This window comes from Arvicanthis niloticus, chromosome 18 (assembly GCF_011762505.2).
Source record: "Arvicanthis niloticus isolate mArvNil1 chromosome 18, mArvNil1.pat.X, whole genome shotgun sequence".
Lineage (NCBI taxonomy): Eukaryota > Metazoa > Chordata > Mammalia > Rodentia > Muridae > Arvicanthis > Arvicanthis niloticus.
In genome coordinates this window covers 35804677-35824527 of record NC_047675.1, presented here as the reverse complement: position 1 = coordinate 35824527, position 19851 = coordinate 35804677, and the positions used below count along the sequence as shown (strand labels likewise).

Below are 19851 nucleotides of genomic sequence, written 5' to 3'. Positions count from 1 at the left end.
GTTCCAGGCCAGCCCCGTCTATATTATGTAGAAGATGCTGTTCCAGTAGACAAAGCATCACAAAACAGTGTTTTCCTCTGAAGGAGTCCTGGCAGCTCCATGTGAAAGCTACGGAGCTAACATTCTCGTCTCAGTATAACTTCAGGACTACCTGAGCTTCTTGCTCTATAGGTTTATTCCTTAAATAAATTTAATATTGTATCTGTGCCTTGTTTAAAATGATGGGTACAATGTCTCTAGCAAAAGCTTATTCTGAAAGATTTCCTTAACAATAGGAATACAACTCTATCCCTACCTTAGTTCTTCCAAGCTTTATTCTTTTCATCAAGGGTAAAGCACACATAGAAAACACAGTATCATGCTTTGGTCCATCAGTCCTTCCTAGAGTTCCAAATGGAACATGTCTCCAAAGTAACAAAGCCCAATTAAACCATTCTAAATAAAATGTTTAGAAGAAAGAGAAGATTCAAAAACACTTACTCGCAATCCACTCTCTGATTTAATGTCCATGATAGTCAAAACCGTTTCATATAGAATAGCATTTCCTACATTTTTACTAGTCTCTGTATTAGTGGCAACCTGAAAAAACAGACAGCAGTGTGTAAGTGAGAAAGCAACACTTCCAAAAACTATCAAGTACAACAAAACATATTGTGACTTCAGTAACTCACTAAGGAGAAAACAGAAACTATTTGCCCTAATAATCACACCTTCTACTCTCTGCTAGATGAAAATAAAACTTAATAGATTTCAAGTTGGATCAACTCACCTGTGCTAATATATCATTCATAGCTTCGCTTGAATCATCATCATTCCGTCCTAAAATTCTTAATAACCGCAAAATTCGTACCTAATACAGAGGATACAAAAGGTCAATAAATTATGTCTGACTCATTCTCATTCAGAATGAAACTGGCATAATTTAAATGAAGTCAGATGCTATCAGAGAAAAGTCAGGAGAATTTTCAACATCTTTTTAAAGGAGCCATGAACGTATCTACATCTAATGAAGTTATAAGATAACCTACCTTTCACAGCTACTAAGTAAAATTTACATTTACACTGTCATTTCATTAATAAAATACAATACTTGGTCCTGGTTAGTGAATTATCAAATTTGTACCCTATAGAAACTTAAGATGAAGAAAACAATCTCTTCAAAAGCATTGCACTCATGTGACATTTATCCAAAATGTTTTTCAATCTCACCTGCAAAAAGGGGTCACTGATACCAGAAACATCATGTTCTGGGGAATATCCGGACATGATGAGGTTCTTTAGAATACGAACTAATTGGGGCACAAGCTGCAGGGGAAAAAAAAAAAAAGATGCATCAAAACAACAACAATAAAATAGTGACTCAATCAGTCTATCTCTTCAATAAGCAGATTCTTTGGTTTAGAAAAATGATGCAAGGGTCTGAGTCCAAGAAATTTCTTCTGCTGTAAATACAGTAATGCAAATGGCTGAAGTATTAGCTCAGATACTGAGGCCAAAACCTACCAAGTAATATGCACTTCATCAGCATGAAAACAAGCCAGATCTTTTTCCTGTGGAGTTCAATGTGTAAGGACACTAGAATCATAGTGGGCCAAGAGCCAATGGGAGCCAAATAAAAGAAGTCTGTGGGATGTACTGCAGCTCTACTTCTGTGGAACGTCAAACTCTCAAGTAGCAAAAAACAGTTCGTATTTATCTATTCTAACAAAGTCATATAAAGCATTAAACCAATGATCTTATTAAGATATAAAGCATATCACACTTCAAATAGAAAAAGGTCTCTCCTCTGAAGATAGGTTTAGTTACATATCCTTTCCCAAAAAGCAGCAGGAAATCTCAAAGTGACCAACATGAGCCAAATGGAAATGACAGATGAAGAAAGCACACCTAAGATCCCAGTGCCCTGCCCTTTACTCAGACAGAATTCTGCCAAATTTAGTTTCAGTATTCAAGTATGTTCTCCTATCACACTGGAGACTACACATTCCTTAGTCAGGAAGTCCTTTGACCTTCCTTTTCCAGGTCTGCATCAACTATTATTGTCAATCTAGTTACAGATGCTTGCAAATAAACATGAGTGCTCATCTGCTTTCTGTTACCAATTACTCCATATGAAACCACTATTCAAAAATGTCTGCCACAACTCAACTTTCCCATTTATCTACATGAACAGTTCTTATTGCCTAAAACTAAACAAGAAAGGGGACAAACACTACAGCTTTTTGTAGGAAAGATGAACAAGGCCAATTCTGATGCAATTCATCATTTCCCCCTTCTGTTTGTTCTGTTCCCTCCCTACTCCCCAAAACCTATAAAGATACTGAGATTAAAATGAAATGCCAAGCTACACTCAAGACATGCACCCAAAACACTAAAACATTACGGCCACTTATAAATGCAAGAGAGCATATATGAACTTAAGTCAGGTAGCCATAGTACTTCAGAATTTAGTGACTCGCTAAATCATCAAAATAAAACTCGAATTTGGACAACTCCAAGAATGAGACAAGTCTAAGGTACAGAGATCTGTAAATGCAAAATAAAATCTCAGTGAGTTTGTTGACCACAGTGTAAAGGTATGCAACTCACCTCACACACTCTCTGCTCTCTGCATTCTGGGTACTACATATAACCCTAATCACTTTAAAGAATCTGATTTAGTTCTTGGAGAAGTCCTTATTAAATTTAGAAATTGCTTTATCTGCTGCCAAGGCCAGCACACTGCCTAAGACGGCCCTGGGACAGAAAGCTCACGTCTAGGTACTCAGCATACAAGTTCTTGGAACCCAGCTTTAGCTTTCAGACAAAAATGCAAGTTACTAAAACTGATGACAGGACAAACAAAGCACAGTGACAGAGGAAAAGCTGCAGCCATGAAACTCAGTTGGTGCCGAGTACTCCGCCTCTAAAACCCTTTCAATATCCCAAAGCTTCTCAGCAAGATTAAGTCCAGGTAAGAGGGAGATAAAAGCTCTAAGCCTGAACTCAAGCTCAGAAGTCCGTGTGGAGCTTTTTCAAGTATGGGTTACCCACAGATGGCTCTAAAGTATCTACTTCAAAAAGAAGCAATGTTTTGTGTAAGGCTCCAGGCAGATCTGGAAGGGCAGCTGCTCAAAGCCTCTCACATGAAGATGAAGGCAAGGCAGAGGAGGAGGGCTACAACTCAGGAAAGGCTGCAACTGAAATCCAAGGCTGAATTTGAATTTGGAGTCAGGAGATTAAAAGACAAGACAGAAACTGGACCAGGGAGTTAGCCAAAAATGCTAGAACAAATAATTCTCAGTATTAAGCACAGCTTCAGCATTAGTACAGTTAAAAGCCACACTTGTGGATGGATACACAAAAGCTACTAAGGACCTAAAGCCAGCATGCACCATCTAATAAAGAGGGTTAATTCTTACCTTTTCATTCTAACATACAGCAGGATTCCAAACAGACAACAGGAACAAAACATACAAAGCAAGCATTAGGGACAGATACGGGTCTCATACTATTTTACATTAATTTAATCAAGACATGACATCTAAGGGAGAGGGAGAAAAACAAAAACCCTAACAGTATGAGCTCACTGTGGAGTGCTCAGCAGCCTTCTCTAAAGGAACCAGCGCTTGTAACTAGACAGAGAAGAATCTTTCTGAATCCTTCTTAGTAGTAAAGGGGGAAATAAAAGTGCCTACTTTAAAATGCTATTTAAAAAAGGAAAAAAAAAAAAAAAAAAAAAAAAAAGGAAAAGAAAGCCAGGCGGTGGTAGTGCACATCTCTTAATCCCAGCACCTGAGAGGCAGAGGAAGCTGAATCTCTGAATTCAAGCCAGCCTGGACTATAGAGCAAGTTACAGGACAGCATAGGGCTACACACAGAAACACTGTCTTGGAGGGGTGTGGGTGAGGCTGCCCCCCACTGGACATTAAACTTTAAAAAGGTAGGACTATCACAGGAATCAATGGCCTAAAATGAATACTGTAACAAAGTAATAAAGTCAAAATTCTGTTCGCTATTCTCACTTTAAGAAAAAACAGAAAATACCTGTCTTAAAAATAAAGAGAAACAATCCTATTTGTAATTTGAGCTCAGGTTACATTTCCTGGTTCACTACGAAAACAGCAGATAAAACACGTGAGCAGTTTGTATGTTTGCCAACACGGAAAAGATTTCTATTCTGAAAGGGGAAACACTACACTATCACCAGCTCTTATATGTCTAAATCTGGCTTCCAGCCCTATCACACAGCAGAGCTAGTTACATTCTTTAATCAGCTTCAGAATTTATTTAGCTTGCTTTCAGAAGAAAATCCTAAGTGAAAAAGACATGTACTTTTCAGGAAAATCACATAGAAGGCACCTACCTTTCTGAAATGTGCGAGCATGTCTGGGCTCCGTTCACACATCTCTGTGAGGAGGACTACAGACGTGTGAAGGACACCTGAGGAAAGGTCAAAGGCAAGCAAAAATGAGGGTCTATTCAGTTCCAGAAAACAGGGCTCACATCCTTGAAGGTAAATTCCTAAAGGAGACTCGCTGCCCCTGTCTGCCAGTCTTCCAAAGGACCAAAGCCCTGAGCAGGGGCTGCTGCAGCAACACTGCTCGGATCACAAGTTTCCAACTGTCAGGTGACAAGAGCAAGCCTGCCCTTCTGTGAATACCAGGCTCACATCAGTACAAACGCAGCTTTCCTTCTCCATGCTTACTCAACACATTTTAGCTACATTCTGACAGAGGATCCTAGACAAAAACCTTAGTAAGATACTGAATATTCAGATAAAATGTATCAAACATCAGGATAATGGCAAAGGACAAGTCAAATCCCAAAGTCAGTAAAAACAATCTCAAAGGACATTTCACTAGGTAATAAATGACAAACACACCTACACCTTCATGTGGCCACCACTTGTGAGTATCTTGGGCACAGCACAAATTTAAGTTTGATTTAATGATATTAAATATACTTTGCCATTTTTTTCTCTTAATATTTAAGATACAAAAGTTTACTTGGAACTCATTTCACTGAGTTCAGAATAAGAACAAAAGTTTAAGAAAAAAGCAGCTACTCTATTTAATTCCTTTCAAGCTTTTTATATAGATATCTGAATATGTACTGCAGATTCTTGTTAGAAGTAACTGAAAGAATTTGTTAATTTTATAATCTTAACTCTTGATAGCAAAGGAAAAATGTTTTCCTTTATTATCAAACAATCAAGAAATCAAGGGCTTTTACATTAAAATCAAAGATATGATCATTTGTATATCATTCTGAATATTAATAACATAAGACAGGACCAGAACTGAAAGGTCTATTTATTATAAAGAAATCATTTGAACTGGAAATATAAAGCTGGAATCTGGCAGGCACAACCTCCAGTAACTGTCCGGCCCTGAGACACAGGACCATCCCTAGAATCTGGCAGGCATGACCTCCAGTAGCTGTCTGACCCTGAGACACAGGGCTGACCCTTCCTTTCCTCCAGTAGCTGTCTGACCCTGAGACACAGGGCTGACCCTTCCCTTTTTGGTACTTTATAAGGTCATCCAAATAACATTACCATGGTTCTTCTCATTCAATAAATTTTTTGTTGCTGGTAAAAACATCTCCATAAGTTCAGGAACCTTCCTGATGACGTGAACAGCACACAGTGCTGCCTACACAGAAAAATAAAAGGACAAAAAAAAAATTATTTCAAGTAAGCCAGGACAAACAATGTTATAAAAGAACACCACCAACCAGTGCATCTACTAGAAAAATTAAGAAGTTGAAGAATGGAATTTAGTAACTGTGAACTGCCTGGGGCTTTCCAGTGTATACCAGTACATTTAAGAAGAAGCGTGATGCCCACCTGTCTCTTTGTTCACATGTTGCCAAACAAGTGAGGAAAACACTTTCAATTAGATCACAGTCAATACAAGTTTATCACAAAAGTTAAACAAAAGTGGAATTCTGAGGAACAGACTTCCATCTCTGATAAATATTCCAGAGTCAGATATCAATGCATCATCTAACAATGTCACGGAACTTGCTGTAAACCTAATGCCAAGTTTAACAGTATCTTGCCCTCAACTGACTTTTCTCAAGTCAAGAAAGTCACTTAGGGGGCTAGGAAATACAGCTCAGGAGCAACTGAAGGAGAAGAAAAAAAGGGGATGGAGGGATGGAGGGCAGGAGGGCAGGAGGGCAGGAGGGCAGGAGGGCAGGAGGGCAGGAGGGCAGGAGGGCAGGAGGGCAGGAGGGCAGGAGGAATGGGGTTAGTGTAAATGTACTAACTAGTCTCTACTAATCTGTTCCTAATCTGTTTCCCAGAAAGAAAGGATAGTTGAAGACTGACTCCAGTGAATGCTCGAAGTAACTACAGCCATTACTTTACTCAAATGCAGCATCAGCTTAGATAGACAGATTAGAAAAGATGCCTGCTAACTCCTCTCCATTTTATGAGGAAGCATTCCAGTCTGGGAAAAAAAATGCTTTATTTAATGCAATATTGTACATGTTAAAAGAGTAGCTCCCACAGTGTTGAAGGCACTGGCATGCATACTGAGGCCGCTCGTGTCTGTGTGCATCATTAACAATACAGAGTCCTAAGAAATGGCCCTATATAATTCTTCTTCTCACACCAATAACAGATACAATACAATACAATGCCAAGGAGATGACATTTTATGTTCATTTCTTGGACATACACATCCTACCCTTCCTTTATCAAGGTTGAAGCAAAATTGTAAACTCAATAAATGTTTAAAAACAAACAGAAGCAAGTACGCTGGAATAAGATCATTCTCTCTGTATTACAACCCTCATCAGACACAGGATTTTGGAAAGTGGCTGCCATCACTCCCTCCCAGCCATCTAGGCCCCAGTGGAACTGCCCTTTAAAGGACACAAAGGCACTAGTACAAAGACATGAGCACATCTGCCAGTTATTAGTATAAAAGTCAATGAGAAACTACTCATGATAACACCTTTAATATGTGAGATAATTTACAAAGTAGTCAGATACACCACCGAGGAGCTAGTCTGTCTATAAACTACTTTTTTAAAAATAAAGAAGAATCAAAGTTCATGTCTGTTTAAATGTATTTGATGAACAAAGAAAAATATTTTAATTTCATCTAAGCTTTCAAAAACAAGTACTCTGCCTTCTCATTTCCATAATAGCCTAACCCAGATACACACTTGACTTAATACAAAGTTACCTTTTTTCTTAAGTAAGAGTTGGAGGTTTTCAGAAGCTTTTCTACCTCTCCTGCGAGATCTCTGCACATCTCTGAGGAGCCCATGCAGCCGAGGGTACAAAGTGCTAGCCCCTGCACAAACTGCGTGCTATGATTAAGATCACTGCAAGAGAAAAAAGGGAAGAAGTTGGAACAAATACTCGGCCTCCCCACAAAGCAGCCTAACAAAGTCTCAAGATTACTCCACTAAATAAAAAAAATAAAAAAAAAAAAAACTAAGCAATGAGGGCTGAAGAGATGGCTCAGGAGAAGGAGCTTGCCTTGCAAACTCAAGGACCTGAGTATAGGTCTTGAGAGCCCACGCAAAGCCAGACTTAGTAAGTAGCAAATGTGTACCCTATGGCCAGATGGGAAGCAGAGACAAAGAAATATCCAGAAGCTTTTGCAGGACTGCTAGCCTAAGCTATAAAATGTGAGAACAAGAGATTCTGTCTCAAACAAGGTAGAAGACAGGACTGACATATAAGACTATACAAGTACTATATAGCTATATGTACACTCACACTCGAAAACACACACACACAATATAATAAAAATTCATTTAAAATTAAAAATTAATTTATGCTTATTCAAACTTTATTTCAAATTATTAACATAGTGAACCAACAATGTCTAAAATTTCTATTCAAGGTTTCAAAATGCCAAACTAACAAGAATGTGTTACTGTTAGATACTAAAGATATCCACTTTAGAAAACTTAGCAAATACTGAAAGTTTAAAAAAAAAAAAAAAAAAAAAAAAAGACAGAGCAAAACTGTCTTAAAAGGTGTCTACGAGATGCTCTAGCTAAGATTCACTCTGACTGAAATTCTTTATAGCCAGGTGTCAACATAAAAGTGGTGCACACTTTTAATTCCAGCACCTGAGAAGCAAAGGCAGGAGGATGTTTATCAGTTCCAGGCCAACCTGGGCTACATAGTAACTTCCAAGCCAGCCAGATCTACATAGTAAGACCCTGTCTTTAATAAATAAATATCAAAAAAAAAAGTCAGAAAAGAAAATCTCAATTGCTAATGAATTTAAGATAATGTGAACAAAACAGAAATATAGTTACTCTGACCTTTTGGACTTCTATTAGCTATGCTACATCAAGTATATTTTTATGTTTCTAGTTATATTTATTCAAGAAGAAAAAGCAGTTTTAACTATGATTTTATGGTATTAACTATGATAAAAATAGCACTAATCAAAGCACATACTAAGGTAGTACACCTAGTAACAGTGAGCCATCCTAAGTGTTTCTTAACAGATCAATGTGGTTTGAGAGTCCTTGTACACTGGAAACTGGGTCCCCAGTGTGTTCATGGCAGACAGTGGGGCTGGGTCCCCAGTGTGCTCATGGTGCTGACAGTGGAATCTTTAAGATAGAGTCTTCTTGTAGGTCACTGAGGCTCTGCCCTCAGAAGCAGTACTGGTGTTGAGAACTAAACATTTCCCATAAAACTGAGGTGCTTTAAAGAAGCAAGAGATTCCTGCTTCCTTTTGTGATTCTCCCTTTCCCAAGTGTATATTCCTGCCGTACAATGCTATTGGCCACAAGGCCCTCCCCCGAAGCTAAGAAATTTGGTAGACTGCCACATCATGGACTCTCAGCCTATAAAACTGCAAACTAAAATATTTTTTCTTTTAAACTATAGCCTTAGGAATTCTGATCCTAACAGAAAATAAATATGACTGTATAAAGCAGCTTTAAAAAAAAAAAGGTATTTAAAACATGAACCATTAAGCATACTTACATATTGAAAATAACTCTTGTTATTCAGAAGCCAAAGCATCATATGATCTAAGATACTTCTACCAGTTAGGTTCTAAGCATTCTGTATCATTTAGCACAATATGATTCAAAGCAGTGATTCTCAACCTTCCTAACGCTGCAATCCTTTAATACAGGTTCTTCATGCTGTGGTAACCCCCAACCATAAAATTATTTCACTGCTACTTCATAACTGTTATTTTGCTACTGAGATAATTCTAATATAAATATCTGATATAGTGGGATATCTGATATACACACTCCAAAAGGGGTTACAACCCACAGAAGTCACCTGTGCTGACCTCTGCATTTAGTGAAGCTGTCCACACCCCAGACAAGGCAGCAGCACTAAACAGCAACCACTGTGCTCACCCCTGCACAGCTGAGGTAAAGAGCAAGGATGGGGCAGGAAGGCAGCCACAGTTACACTAACACCCAGCAGCAGTGGCATGAAACTGCCTGTGATCCTATCAGTCAGGATGCTGAGAACAGTCTGAAGTCCACTATCTGGACAAACACTCACATGAGCCTGTAATGTCCACAGGAACAGCTGACACTTGTTGCCAATGACAATAATTCAAGCTTTGAAGTAAAAATTGGAGTTTTGGAAAAACTTCTATCATCACCACAAACTTGACAGTTTAGAAATAATGACTTGTGATGAAATCAGTGACAATGCTAATCTATGACATTTTTAGTATTTTATGCTGAAACATATTAGTATCTAAAAGATCTATATAACTTCATCAACATTTTTCCCCAAGTGGTTCTACTGTGGTGTTATAACTTAAGGGGACAATGAGATAGCTCGGGAAATAGGGCATGTTACTGCCTGCCTCAGCTGGTGATCTGAAGAAAGTCTTCAGAACCCAAAGGGTGTAGAAAACCAACTCCCCTGAGCTTCTTCTAACACCCATACATGCAGACACACTCAGCCCAACATACACACAAAATAAGTAAATGAGTATAAATTTTTTTTTTAGCTGAGTGGTGGTAGTGGTATCAACAACTTTAATCCTAGCACTTGGGAGGCAGAGACAGGTAAATACCTGAGTTGGAGACCAGTCTGGTCCCCAGAGTGAGCTCCAGAACAGCCAGAGCTACACAGAGAAACCCTGTTTGGGGGGAGGGGAGAGGGAAATTCTTAATGTTAAAGTGTAACAGACCTGTGAATTGTTAAACTTTTAACATGTCAGGCAGAGTTTCACAGTCCACACTGTACTTCACTGTTAAGTGACCACATGTTCATTTTTAGCATAGTAGCAAAGACTTCTGAGTTATTTGAAAAGCCATTCTTCATCTTTTCATACTGCTGAGACTGAACCAAGCAAACATTAAACAAGAACTCTATCTACCACGGGGCTATATTATCCAGATCTGGGTTGATTTTTATTCTGAAGCAGAGTCTAGCTAAGTTGCCCAGTGTAGTTGCTTGTATTCTAATGCTAATTTGGGTTCTCCAAAACTGTCTGCAGGAGAAGGTCTGAGAACCTAACTCTGATTGGTAAATAGAGATGCCAGCAGCCAACAGAAGGGGAGAAGAAAGAAAGGCTGGATTTAAGGTTCCTGGGCTTCCTTGAGGAAGCAGGAGGGCAGTGTGCAGGACAGAGACAAGAGCCACCATGGGGTAGAGAGGCAAGGAGAACACTCTGGGCTCTGGGCCCCGAGGGCTAATTGAAGTTAAGAGCAGCTGAGATGGACATAGAAATGAGTGGGTAGTAACTAGGTAACTTGGTGGGAGGTAGAGTCTAATAACATGGAGAGTAGGCAGTTGCCCAGCTAATGTGCTGCTAAAGGCATATTAAATATAGAGGCTGTGTGTGTGTGTGTGCGTGTGTGTGTGTGTGTGTGTGTGTGTGTGTGTGTCTTTCATTTGGGAACATAAACCACTGAGGCAGGTAACAATCCCACACTGGGATTTATTAAAAAAAAAAAAAAAAAAAAAAAAAAAAAATTACTACTACAGCCCAGATCCACCTTGAACTTATGTAGCCGAGGCAGGCCTCAAATGTATAGTCCTCTGGCCACAGCTCTGGAACACATGGGATTATACACCATGCACCTGCCTGCTTTTCCCTACTCCATACTACACCTGCTAGATGCTCTCTACCAGTCAATGTTCTACATGAACATGCGATTATCCTCCTTTGGATAGAGTGAAAAAAACAAAATAATCCCACTCTTTACACAGGAATTATTTTGTATTTGTATTATTATGAAAATATTTAGAAAATATTCATAGAAATTTTTACATATAGCTAGGCACATGCCTATAATTCCAGCATATACCAAGCTAGCTTGAGTTGCACAGACACCATCTCCCCACAACAACAACAACAAAAAAAAAAAGAAAGAAAGAAAGAAAGAAAGAAAGAAAGAAAGGAAAAAGAAAAGTTATACAATTAACAAAATAGTTCGTTATTACTCTCTAGGGGAGTGGGGCTCACACTAGGCAAACCCCTTACCACTAAGCTAACCCCCTAGGCCATTATTGGTTTTTTGTTTTGGTTTGGTTTTTTTGTTTGTTTTTTGTTTTGAGACACAGTCTCTCTAGTATGTAGCTCTGGCTGTCCTGAAACTTGCTACATAGATCAGGCTGATCTGAAGTCATAGGGTCCACTTGAAACTGCCTCATGAGTGCTGGTTTAAAGGAATGAATGACCATACCATATCTGGCCCCATTATTAGCATTTTTAATTAAAAAAGAAAATAAACCTTAAAAGTTAAGTTTACTCCTTTATAATAAATTTAACAGTTTAAGATAAAATTATTAAAATAAATTTGAATATGGTTTTTAACATTTAGGGACCCAGCTCTTACAAATATTTAGTGGACTTTGTATTCATTTTTCCAATATTTAAGCATATCTTCAAAAAGCAAGTTCTTAAATATTAGATTCAGTTTCTTAAAATACTTCGTTCCAAGATCTTTAAGTATCTTGTTTTTCCTCTGCCAATGAATAAGACAGATATTAAGCATTAAAACTGTTGTTACACCATGAACCTTACATATATATAAAATATAAATATATAAATAAGTCCAAACATTTAAAACACACACACACATTTGTTAACAGACTTTCATTAGGAAGAACAAACAAGGAAGACATGGGATAATACACTGCTTAAAATGAAATGCTTGATCAACTCTTAATTATCTGAAAACACCCTCTCCTAAATCCACCTAAGAACTGAAAGCAAGCTGGGAATGGTGTTGCACACCTATAATGCCAGCATCCAGAGTCTGAGGGGGAATCTTGAGTTCAAGTCTAGCCTGGACTACACAGTGAATTTGAACCAGCCTGGCATTCATAATGAAAGGGGGTTTTTTGGTTGGTTGGTTGGCTGGCTGGCTGGCTGGCTGGTTGGTTTGCTTGTTTTATAAACAGAGCCTCACTGTATAAATCAGGCTGGCCACAAAGTCACAGTGATCCACATAACTCTGGAAGCATACGATACACACCTAGGTAAGAATTTACTTTAAAAAAAAAAAAAAGCAACAACAATTAAACACAAAATTTGGCTTCTCTTTTTTGGTCTTGTTTTCTTTGGGGGGGTGTTTTGTTTTGTTTTGCTTATATCCCTCATTTTCAACTTTTATCAAGCTCCAAGCCTACCCTTTGGTTTGTTATTAACTAACTAAAACACCTTGCTGCTAGGCAGAACTACTAGCTTATCTACACGTGACTGAGCAACAGACCATTAAAGAAGCAAAGGGAAAGACTTCCCCACAGCCCTGTCCACAGCAAATGTGGAAGAGACTCAGGATGACCACCTAAGGATGTATTCTCATGTCACCAAGGGCTGCTGTTCGTGTCTTTCTACTCTCTGCCCTGGTGCTTACAACAGCCCCTGGTATGTAAGCAGGTGTGTGGTATAAAAGCTGAATAATTAATCAACCCGGATGTTCACTACTCATAATTCACGGACCCTCCCCCTGAAAGAAAAACAATTGTTTCTAAAATTAACTTTACGGGCTGCAATTAAATGCTACACTTCACAATTAAAACCAAAGTCTAACTCTCACTTTGAAATATTCTATTACAATGTAAAATTTGAAGTAGGTCGGTACTAACAGAAAGAAATGTACACAATATGAATGTCAGTTAAGACAGTCATCTATACCCCTAACACCTTGCCTATCCCCCACTTCTACTTTCTGTCAAATACAGAATACAAACAAAAAAATTTTTTAAATATTAAATTACTGATTAAACCAAAACCAAAAGGTATCTTTGACCATTTCAGACCTGCAGAATTTCCATAATTTTCAAACAGAATTCTTCTGTTTGTTTGTTTGTTTGTTGGTTGGTTGGTGCCATGTCACCAGACAGCCCAGATTAGCCTTAAACTTGAGATCTGATTGAGTTTGTAAGTGGTGGGATGGCAGGTACGTGCCACTGCACTCACCTCACAGACTGGAGGACACTGGAGAAAACAGCTAGTTTCACCCTAGAGTCCTCTCATTTTTCCACACAGCAGGTGTCCTGTCCCTTGGTTATTTCACAACGTGAAGAAATACAACAACTACTGCAACAGTGAGGACACTTTAGACTTTAAGGGACCAAGTCATGCCCCAGCGACCCAGGCTAGCCTGAGGAACAGGAAACAAGACCCTGTCTCAAACATTTTCAGGGCTAATGAGATGACTTAGTAGGTAAAGAACACACCACACAAACCTCACGACCTGAGCTCAGTCCCTGAAAATCATGTCACAGTGGAAGGCAAGGACTGACTCCACAAGGCTGTCCTTACACACACACACACACACACACACACACACACACACACACACCCCCCACTGGCCAGCTCTCCTCACACACACGAGATCATATATACATGCACAATAATAAAATAAGTCTAATATTTTCCCTCACAGGGATTAAGTACAATTCCATACTACTAAAATTTTAGTCCCTTACTCAAATATAGATTAGTATTAATAAAGGCAATTATTTCATTATTCATGGTATCCAACATCCTAGAAAGACAAAATATGAAAATCCAGATTTCACCAAAGGTTTCTTCTCTTTTCCAAAATTAGCAAATACTTATCTAATTGTTAGTTATGTATTGTGCCCAAAGATGCACAGCAATGCTTTGGTTTCCTTTTGCTCAGTATTTATAATGTTAGTAATCAAGAGTCACTCAGAATACATTCTGGACAGTAAGTATAAAATCAGTAATAGCCACTCTTACTCCCATAAGATATCCTGAAAAGACCAAAACAGTTATTATGAGAGGGAAGGAGAAGGTAAGACTTACTTCTTGATACAATTGGTCATGAGAAGATGCACATCTTGTCTTTCATCTAGTAACAGCATTGCTCCTAAATAGCCAATGCGTTTGTCTGTGAATTTTTGTGAGGCGATTAGCTTGAGGCACTCCAACTACAAAAAAAAAAAAAAAAAGAAGAAGAAGAAGAAGAAGAAAAAAAAAAAAAGAAAAGAAAAAAGAGAAGGGGTGAACAGAGAGGGAAAAGCATTGGACATTTGTACATTTGTTTACATTCCTATAGCCCAGGGGTTATAAGCTAGCCCTTGTTGCTCTGCTGAGGACAATTCCCAGCACCTCAGTTTGGTTCCCAGCACCCACATCAGGTAGTTCACTACTCCACCTCTAGGGTATGTTGACTGCACTTACATACATGAGGGTGCACATACAAACAGTCATACATACATTCATATATATATATATATATATATATATATACACACACACACACATACATACATACATACATACATACATAAACAATAAATAATTCAGCAGTTGGAAACAAAGTACTGAACAGTATCTTAGATATCAAACTGTACAATGAACTCAAAATGTAATGAACCACATTTGGGGTTTAAATGAAATCAAATGCAGAAAAAAAATAAAATAAAATCTCTAGAGTGAAACACAATAGCAATATTAATCAAAACTGTTTTCTGTATTTTTTCTTCACATAATTATTAGTAGAGCACTTGTCTAGCCTGTGTTGTGGGTTCACAAATAATGATAACAACTATTATTAAAGAACTCCTCCAGGCTTAAGAGCCTTGGTAAATGAAACTCTGCCTTTCTTGAAAGTCACAACCACTCTGATACATTTTAAGGTTCCAACTGGACAAAGAAAAGGCCAAACATGCCCTCTGAGCTAGTGTTTTTTTAAATGACATACACAAATCCTTGGAGAATGACAGACATTCTCCAACAAGAATGTTTAAATTATACTCTCCTTTTGAATCGTACATTGGCATAAGAGCCTCCAACAGAGATCTGTGTATGTAGAAAGCACTGGTCAGTCACGTGAGACTGCTGTCCATTATGAATTCATCTAATGGGCTCAAGTGAATTGGATGAAAGTATAAAGCAGTTACACAAATAGAACTGCTTGAGGCTATTTTTAAATTATTTTTTTTAAGTACCTGGATTGACAAAAGACCCTCAAGTTAGGTGGCTAGCTACACTATCAGAACACTAAATCCCAAGACCAGGGTTAAAGGGGAACAGATTCTCTCTAAGGGGAGGTGGACAAGAGAGTGAAGAGGTAAGCAACAGCCCTACCCTTCCTGCTGCACGGTCTATGGCAATTTTAAAAACCCTTTCTGAACAGAAGTTGATGTTTTTACAATGTGTGCAGAAAAGGCCTACTGGTCAAAGAGACGCTCAGAACTGACAATGTTCCCAAAGCTTCCTATTCAAGCAGGCCTGCTAGGGCAGGGCAGGGCTGTAATCCTAGCACACCAGAGCCGGAGGCAGTAGGGTCAATTCGAGGTCAACTTCAACTACACAGCAAGTTTGAGGCTATCCTGGGCAAACTTGTCACACTACTTCAAACCCTGTAACAAAATAAGCTTGTTTTTCAAACATTCCATTAATAATTTTATAAAAATTTTGTCATGAAAAAAAAAATACTCCTAGATTCTGATAAAAAACTTTTCATCATCATTACTCAATCTTGCTCCTGGTCGACTCCAAGTACTATGCAAGTTAGTGATCCAAAACCATTCTTATTTAGATTACGTAGTGATCAGGCCATATTTAAGGTATCACTTGTCTTGTTAGAGTTGTGTTTGAATAGTCATAAAACGTATTTCTCTCTTTATTGAGATATTGTTAGAGCTATGTTTGAACAGTCATAAAAATTCACTATTTCTCTCTTTATTGAGATATAATTGTAAACAATACAGGTTAGCATCATTTGGTTTTCTGTGAGCTGCCTTGTTACCACCCACCCTGGGGCTGAAGTTACTGGTATTCATAAGACCATACCCATCTTGTTCAGTGGATCCTGGGATTTGAACTCAGGTCCTCACAGGTGCACAATAAACAAGCTTAGCCACTGAGCCATCTCTCTAGCACCCACATTTTTTTTTTTTTTTTTTTTTTGAGACAGGTTTTAGGTTAGGCTAGCTAGCCAGTGAGACCCATGGATTGTCCTGACTTGGCTTCCCCGCCCTGAGATTACAAGGGAATATCAGGACATCCACTTTTCTACTTAATTCTAGAGAGCAAGCTCAGGTCTTCATGATTGCTATACAAGCACTTTACTGACTGAACTAGCTTATATATTCAGCCCCACTTATATATTCATATCCTAGACAATCTTAAAAGGAAACTGACTTTTATACCAAATTCAATGGCCAAAGTCAAAAGACAAATGTACCTTGGAGAACATTTGTAACTCATTTCATACTCATAAGGTCCTATGTAATGGAATCCTACCAACTAATTGTGAAAAAAGACCAAAAATAAAATATTAAAATAAAAAGGACTAGTCCCAACAACTCATAGAAAACAAAAAACAGCTCAAACAAATTAATTTAACCTCATAAAAACACAAATTAAATTGAATAAATTCATAAGATATTGAATTGTGCACTTGAAAAGTCTGAGCTGTATGATTTATAAAAAAAAAAAAAAAAAAAAACCCACAATGGAAGTGTTTAAGGGGAGAGTAATAAATCCCAACCATACAGAAATGCTATTTTTAGATGCTATTTTTAGTTTTTTAAAATTCTTTTTCCCCCAAAAATTTATTTATTTTATGTATTCACCATTGCTGTCTTCAGATACACCAGAAGAGAGCATCAGACCCCATTGCAGATGGTTGTGAGCCATCATGTGGTTGCAGGGACTTGAACTCAGGACCTCTGGAAGAACAGTCAGTGCTCTTAAGCACTGAGCATCTCTCCAGCCCTTAAGATTTATTTTTATGCCAAGCATGGTGGTTCTTTAATCCTAGCATTTGAAGCAGAAGTGAACAGATCTCTTAGCCTGGTTTACAGAGTGAGTTCCAAGATAGCCAGAGCTACATAGTGAGACCCTGTCTCAGAAAATGACAAAAGAGGGGAGGGGGAAGGGAGAGGGGAGAGGGAGGGGGAGACAGAGAGAGAGATATTTTTTTACTTATGTGTATGCATATCTGAATGCACATGTATGTATGTACACATGCATATGGGGTCCCCCTGGAGGCTTGAAGAGGGTGTTGTGGCTAATTTTATGTCAACTTGACACCAACTAGAGTCATCAAAAAGGAAGGAGCCTCAATTGAGAAAAATGCTTCCATAAGATTGGACTGCAAGCAAACATGTAGGACATTTTTCTTAATTAGTGATTGATTGGGAGTTGGGGGAGTCCACTGTGGGTGGTGCCATCCCTGGGCTGGTGGTCCTGGATTCTATAAGGAAGCAGGCTGAACAAACCATGTGAAGGTAAGCAGCACCCCTCCATGGCCTTTGTATCAGCTCCTGCCTCTAACTCCCTGCCCTGCTTGAGTTCTGTCTTGATTTCCTTTGATGATGGACTATGACATGGAAGCATAAGCCAAATAAGCCCTTTCCTCCCTAATGCACTTTAGTTGTGATGTTTTATCACATCAATATTGACCCTAAGGGGGTACTGCTGTGACAGACCTGACCTAACCACCTTGTTTTGGGAAGGACTGCGAAAGGACTTTGGGCCTTTGGGCTAGAAAAGTCATTGAGTGTTGAAAGCTTGGTTAGTTGTTCTGTGGGAGCTTGGAGGATAATACTGAGAACAGTGCAGAAGCAGATGGAGGCCTGGCTTGTGAAGTTTCAGAGGAAAGCAAAGACTCTATGGGGCTCTTTGTGTGAAGAATCTGTATTTCTGGTCAGCTGGGGCTGAAGATTCAGCTGTGATTACCAAGATACCAGAACTACTAAATAAAATGAAACCTTTGCTTTATTAGGATGCTCAATGCTGGTCAGCCAGAGCTAAGAAATTAGCAGAGATTAAGAAGAGACCAGCAATAATGAGGTAAAATCTTCTGGAAAGTGTTTCCTGAGAGTCATCACATAGAAGCTGTTCCAGACATGGCCAAGGCTGTACCTTGTGCTGACATCTGAACTTGGTAGTGTATGAGTCACTCAGGTGGTTTTGAAGGCATGAAGGAGTCATGGAGAGCAGCTGAGGCTTGAACTGTGTGGCAGGGCTAGAGTCCCTGAAGAGAGCCCAGGAGAGGATACTGGTCAAAGTAAAGTCAGCTGTAGCAAGGGACCCCAGCAATTTTGAGGATGCTACTACCATGGGGGCATCAGATCCCTTTGGAGTTGGAATTACTCCAGCCACCTGACACCAATGTTGATACTAAACGCCAGTCCTCTGCATGAGCAACAAGCAAACACTTAACCATCTCTCCAGCCACTACTTTTAAATCTACATTTGCAAAAGACCAACAATCATTTGATGACATGAGGCCTTTATTTACAATGGGAGAATAAACTGGCACGAGATGTAGAAAGTTCTGATCTATTTAAATTATAAATATATAAACCTTTGACTCAGCAATTTTCATAAAACCTGCACTTATAATTAAATATGAAAATGGATATTATTCAAATATTTCAAATAGGAAAATGGAAAATGGGTGTTATTACCAAGACATTAGTCCAATGACTCATACATGAAGGAAGATACTGTGCAAAATATACTACTATAAGCACATTAAAGAAGCTAGGGAAACACGGACACACCTTTTGTGCTGTTGGGAATACATCCCGAGACCCTGCATGGAGCTACATGCCATGGCCCAGAGAACTTTTTAAATGTGTTTGAATGTTCTGCCTGAGAGTTATTATGTCTGTGCACCATGTGCATGCCTGGAATCTGCAGAGGTCAAAAGAAGGCACCAGATCCTCTGGATATAACTGAGGTTATATGAAGTTGTGAACCACCATGTGGGAACTGGGAATTGGACCTTGGTCTTCTACAAGAGCAACAAGTGTTTTTAACCACTAATCCATCTCTTCAGTCCCTGAGTAAGGATTTTTATATACTGATATATGTTGTTATGGTCTATGGACATGAAGTAGTGATACGATATATTGATATGGACTACTCTTCAAGACAGATTAATAGAAACAATGTCACAATCACCTGCAGCTACACAATGTAAATTTTGTATCTGGAAGAATGTTTATTAAGCAGTTGAGCCACTGGTGGCCTATGGGAAAAGTGATAAAAAGATAAAGACAGAGAGGAGAGCTTTTAATCTTAATCATTTTGTAGCTTTCAAATTTATAATCAATTACACTATCATCACCTATTTCAAAGACAAATATTCCCTTCTAGAAGCGAATAATTAAATTCATTAATTAAAACAAAAGTTGCAAGTCGACAGAAGAGCTAATATAACTGAGAGAATGATTAATTTCTATATATATAGCTATACAGTATATATTCAAAGCATAACAAAAGCATACTTGAGCAACAGAACGCTTTACAAAATAAGGCTTAGAGTTTAACACTAGAATCTTAGGAAGATGCAATACTTAGTAAAGCAAGGAGTGAATCAGTCTTTTAAAGAGAAATTCATAAGAAAATTATTATGAGACTGTGTAACTGCTGCAGGTGCTTGTAAGAGCTTCTA

General features: G+C 38.5%; 1 protein-coding gene across 3 annotated transcripts in view; it reads right to left on the bottom strand.

The window, feature by feature from the left end:
- Ap1g1 (adaptor related protein complex 1 subunit gamma 1) overlaps positions 1-19851 on the bottom strand; it is an 80533-nt gene that overhangs the window by 29717 nt on the left and 30965 nt on the right. For 2 of the 3 annotated variants that reach the window (XM_034522371.2, XM_076915871.1), the window contains 7 exons: positions 14238-14362; positions 7182-7323; positions 5540-5636; positions 4346-4422; positions 1210-1305; positions 770-850; positions 481-579 (listed from right to left, as the gene is read on the bottom strand). In XM_034522371.2, the coding sequence (XP_034378262.1) occupies positions 481-579; positions 770-850; positions 1210-1305; positions 4346-4422; positions 5540-5636; positions 7182-7323; positions 14238-14362 (717 nt within the window). The remainder of the gene's footprint in view (positions 1-480; positions 580-769; positions 851-1209; positions 1306-4345; positions 4423-5539; positions 5637-7181; positions 7324-14237; positions 14363-19851) is intronic. The other variant, XM_076915872.1, reaches the window with a different exon arrangement.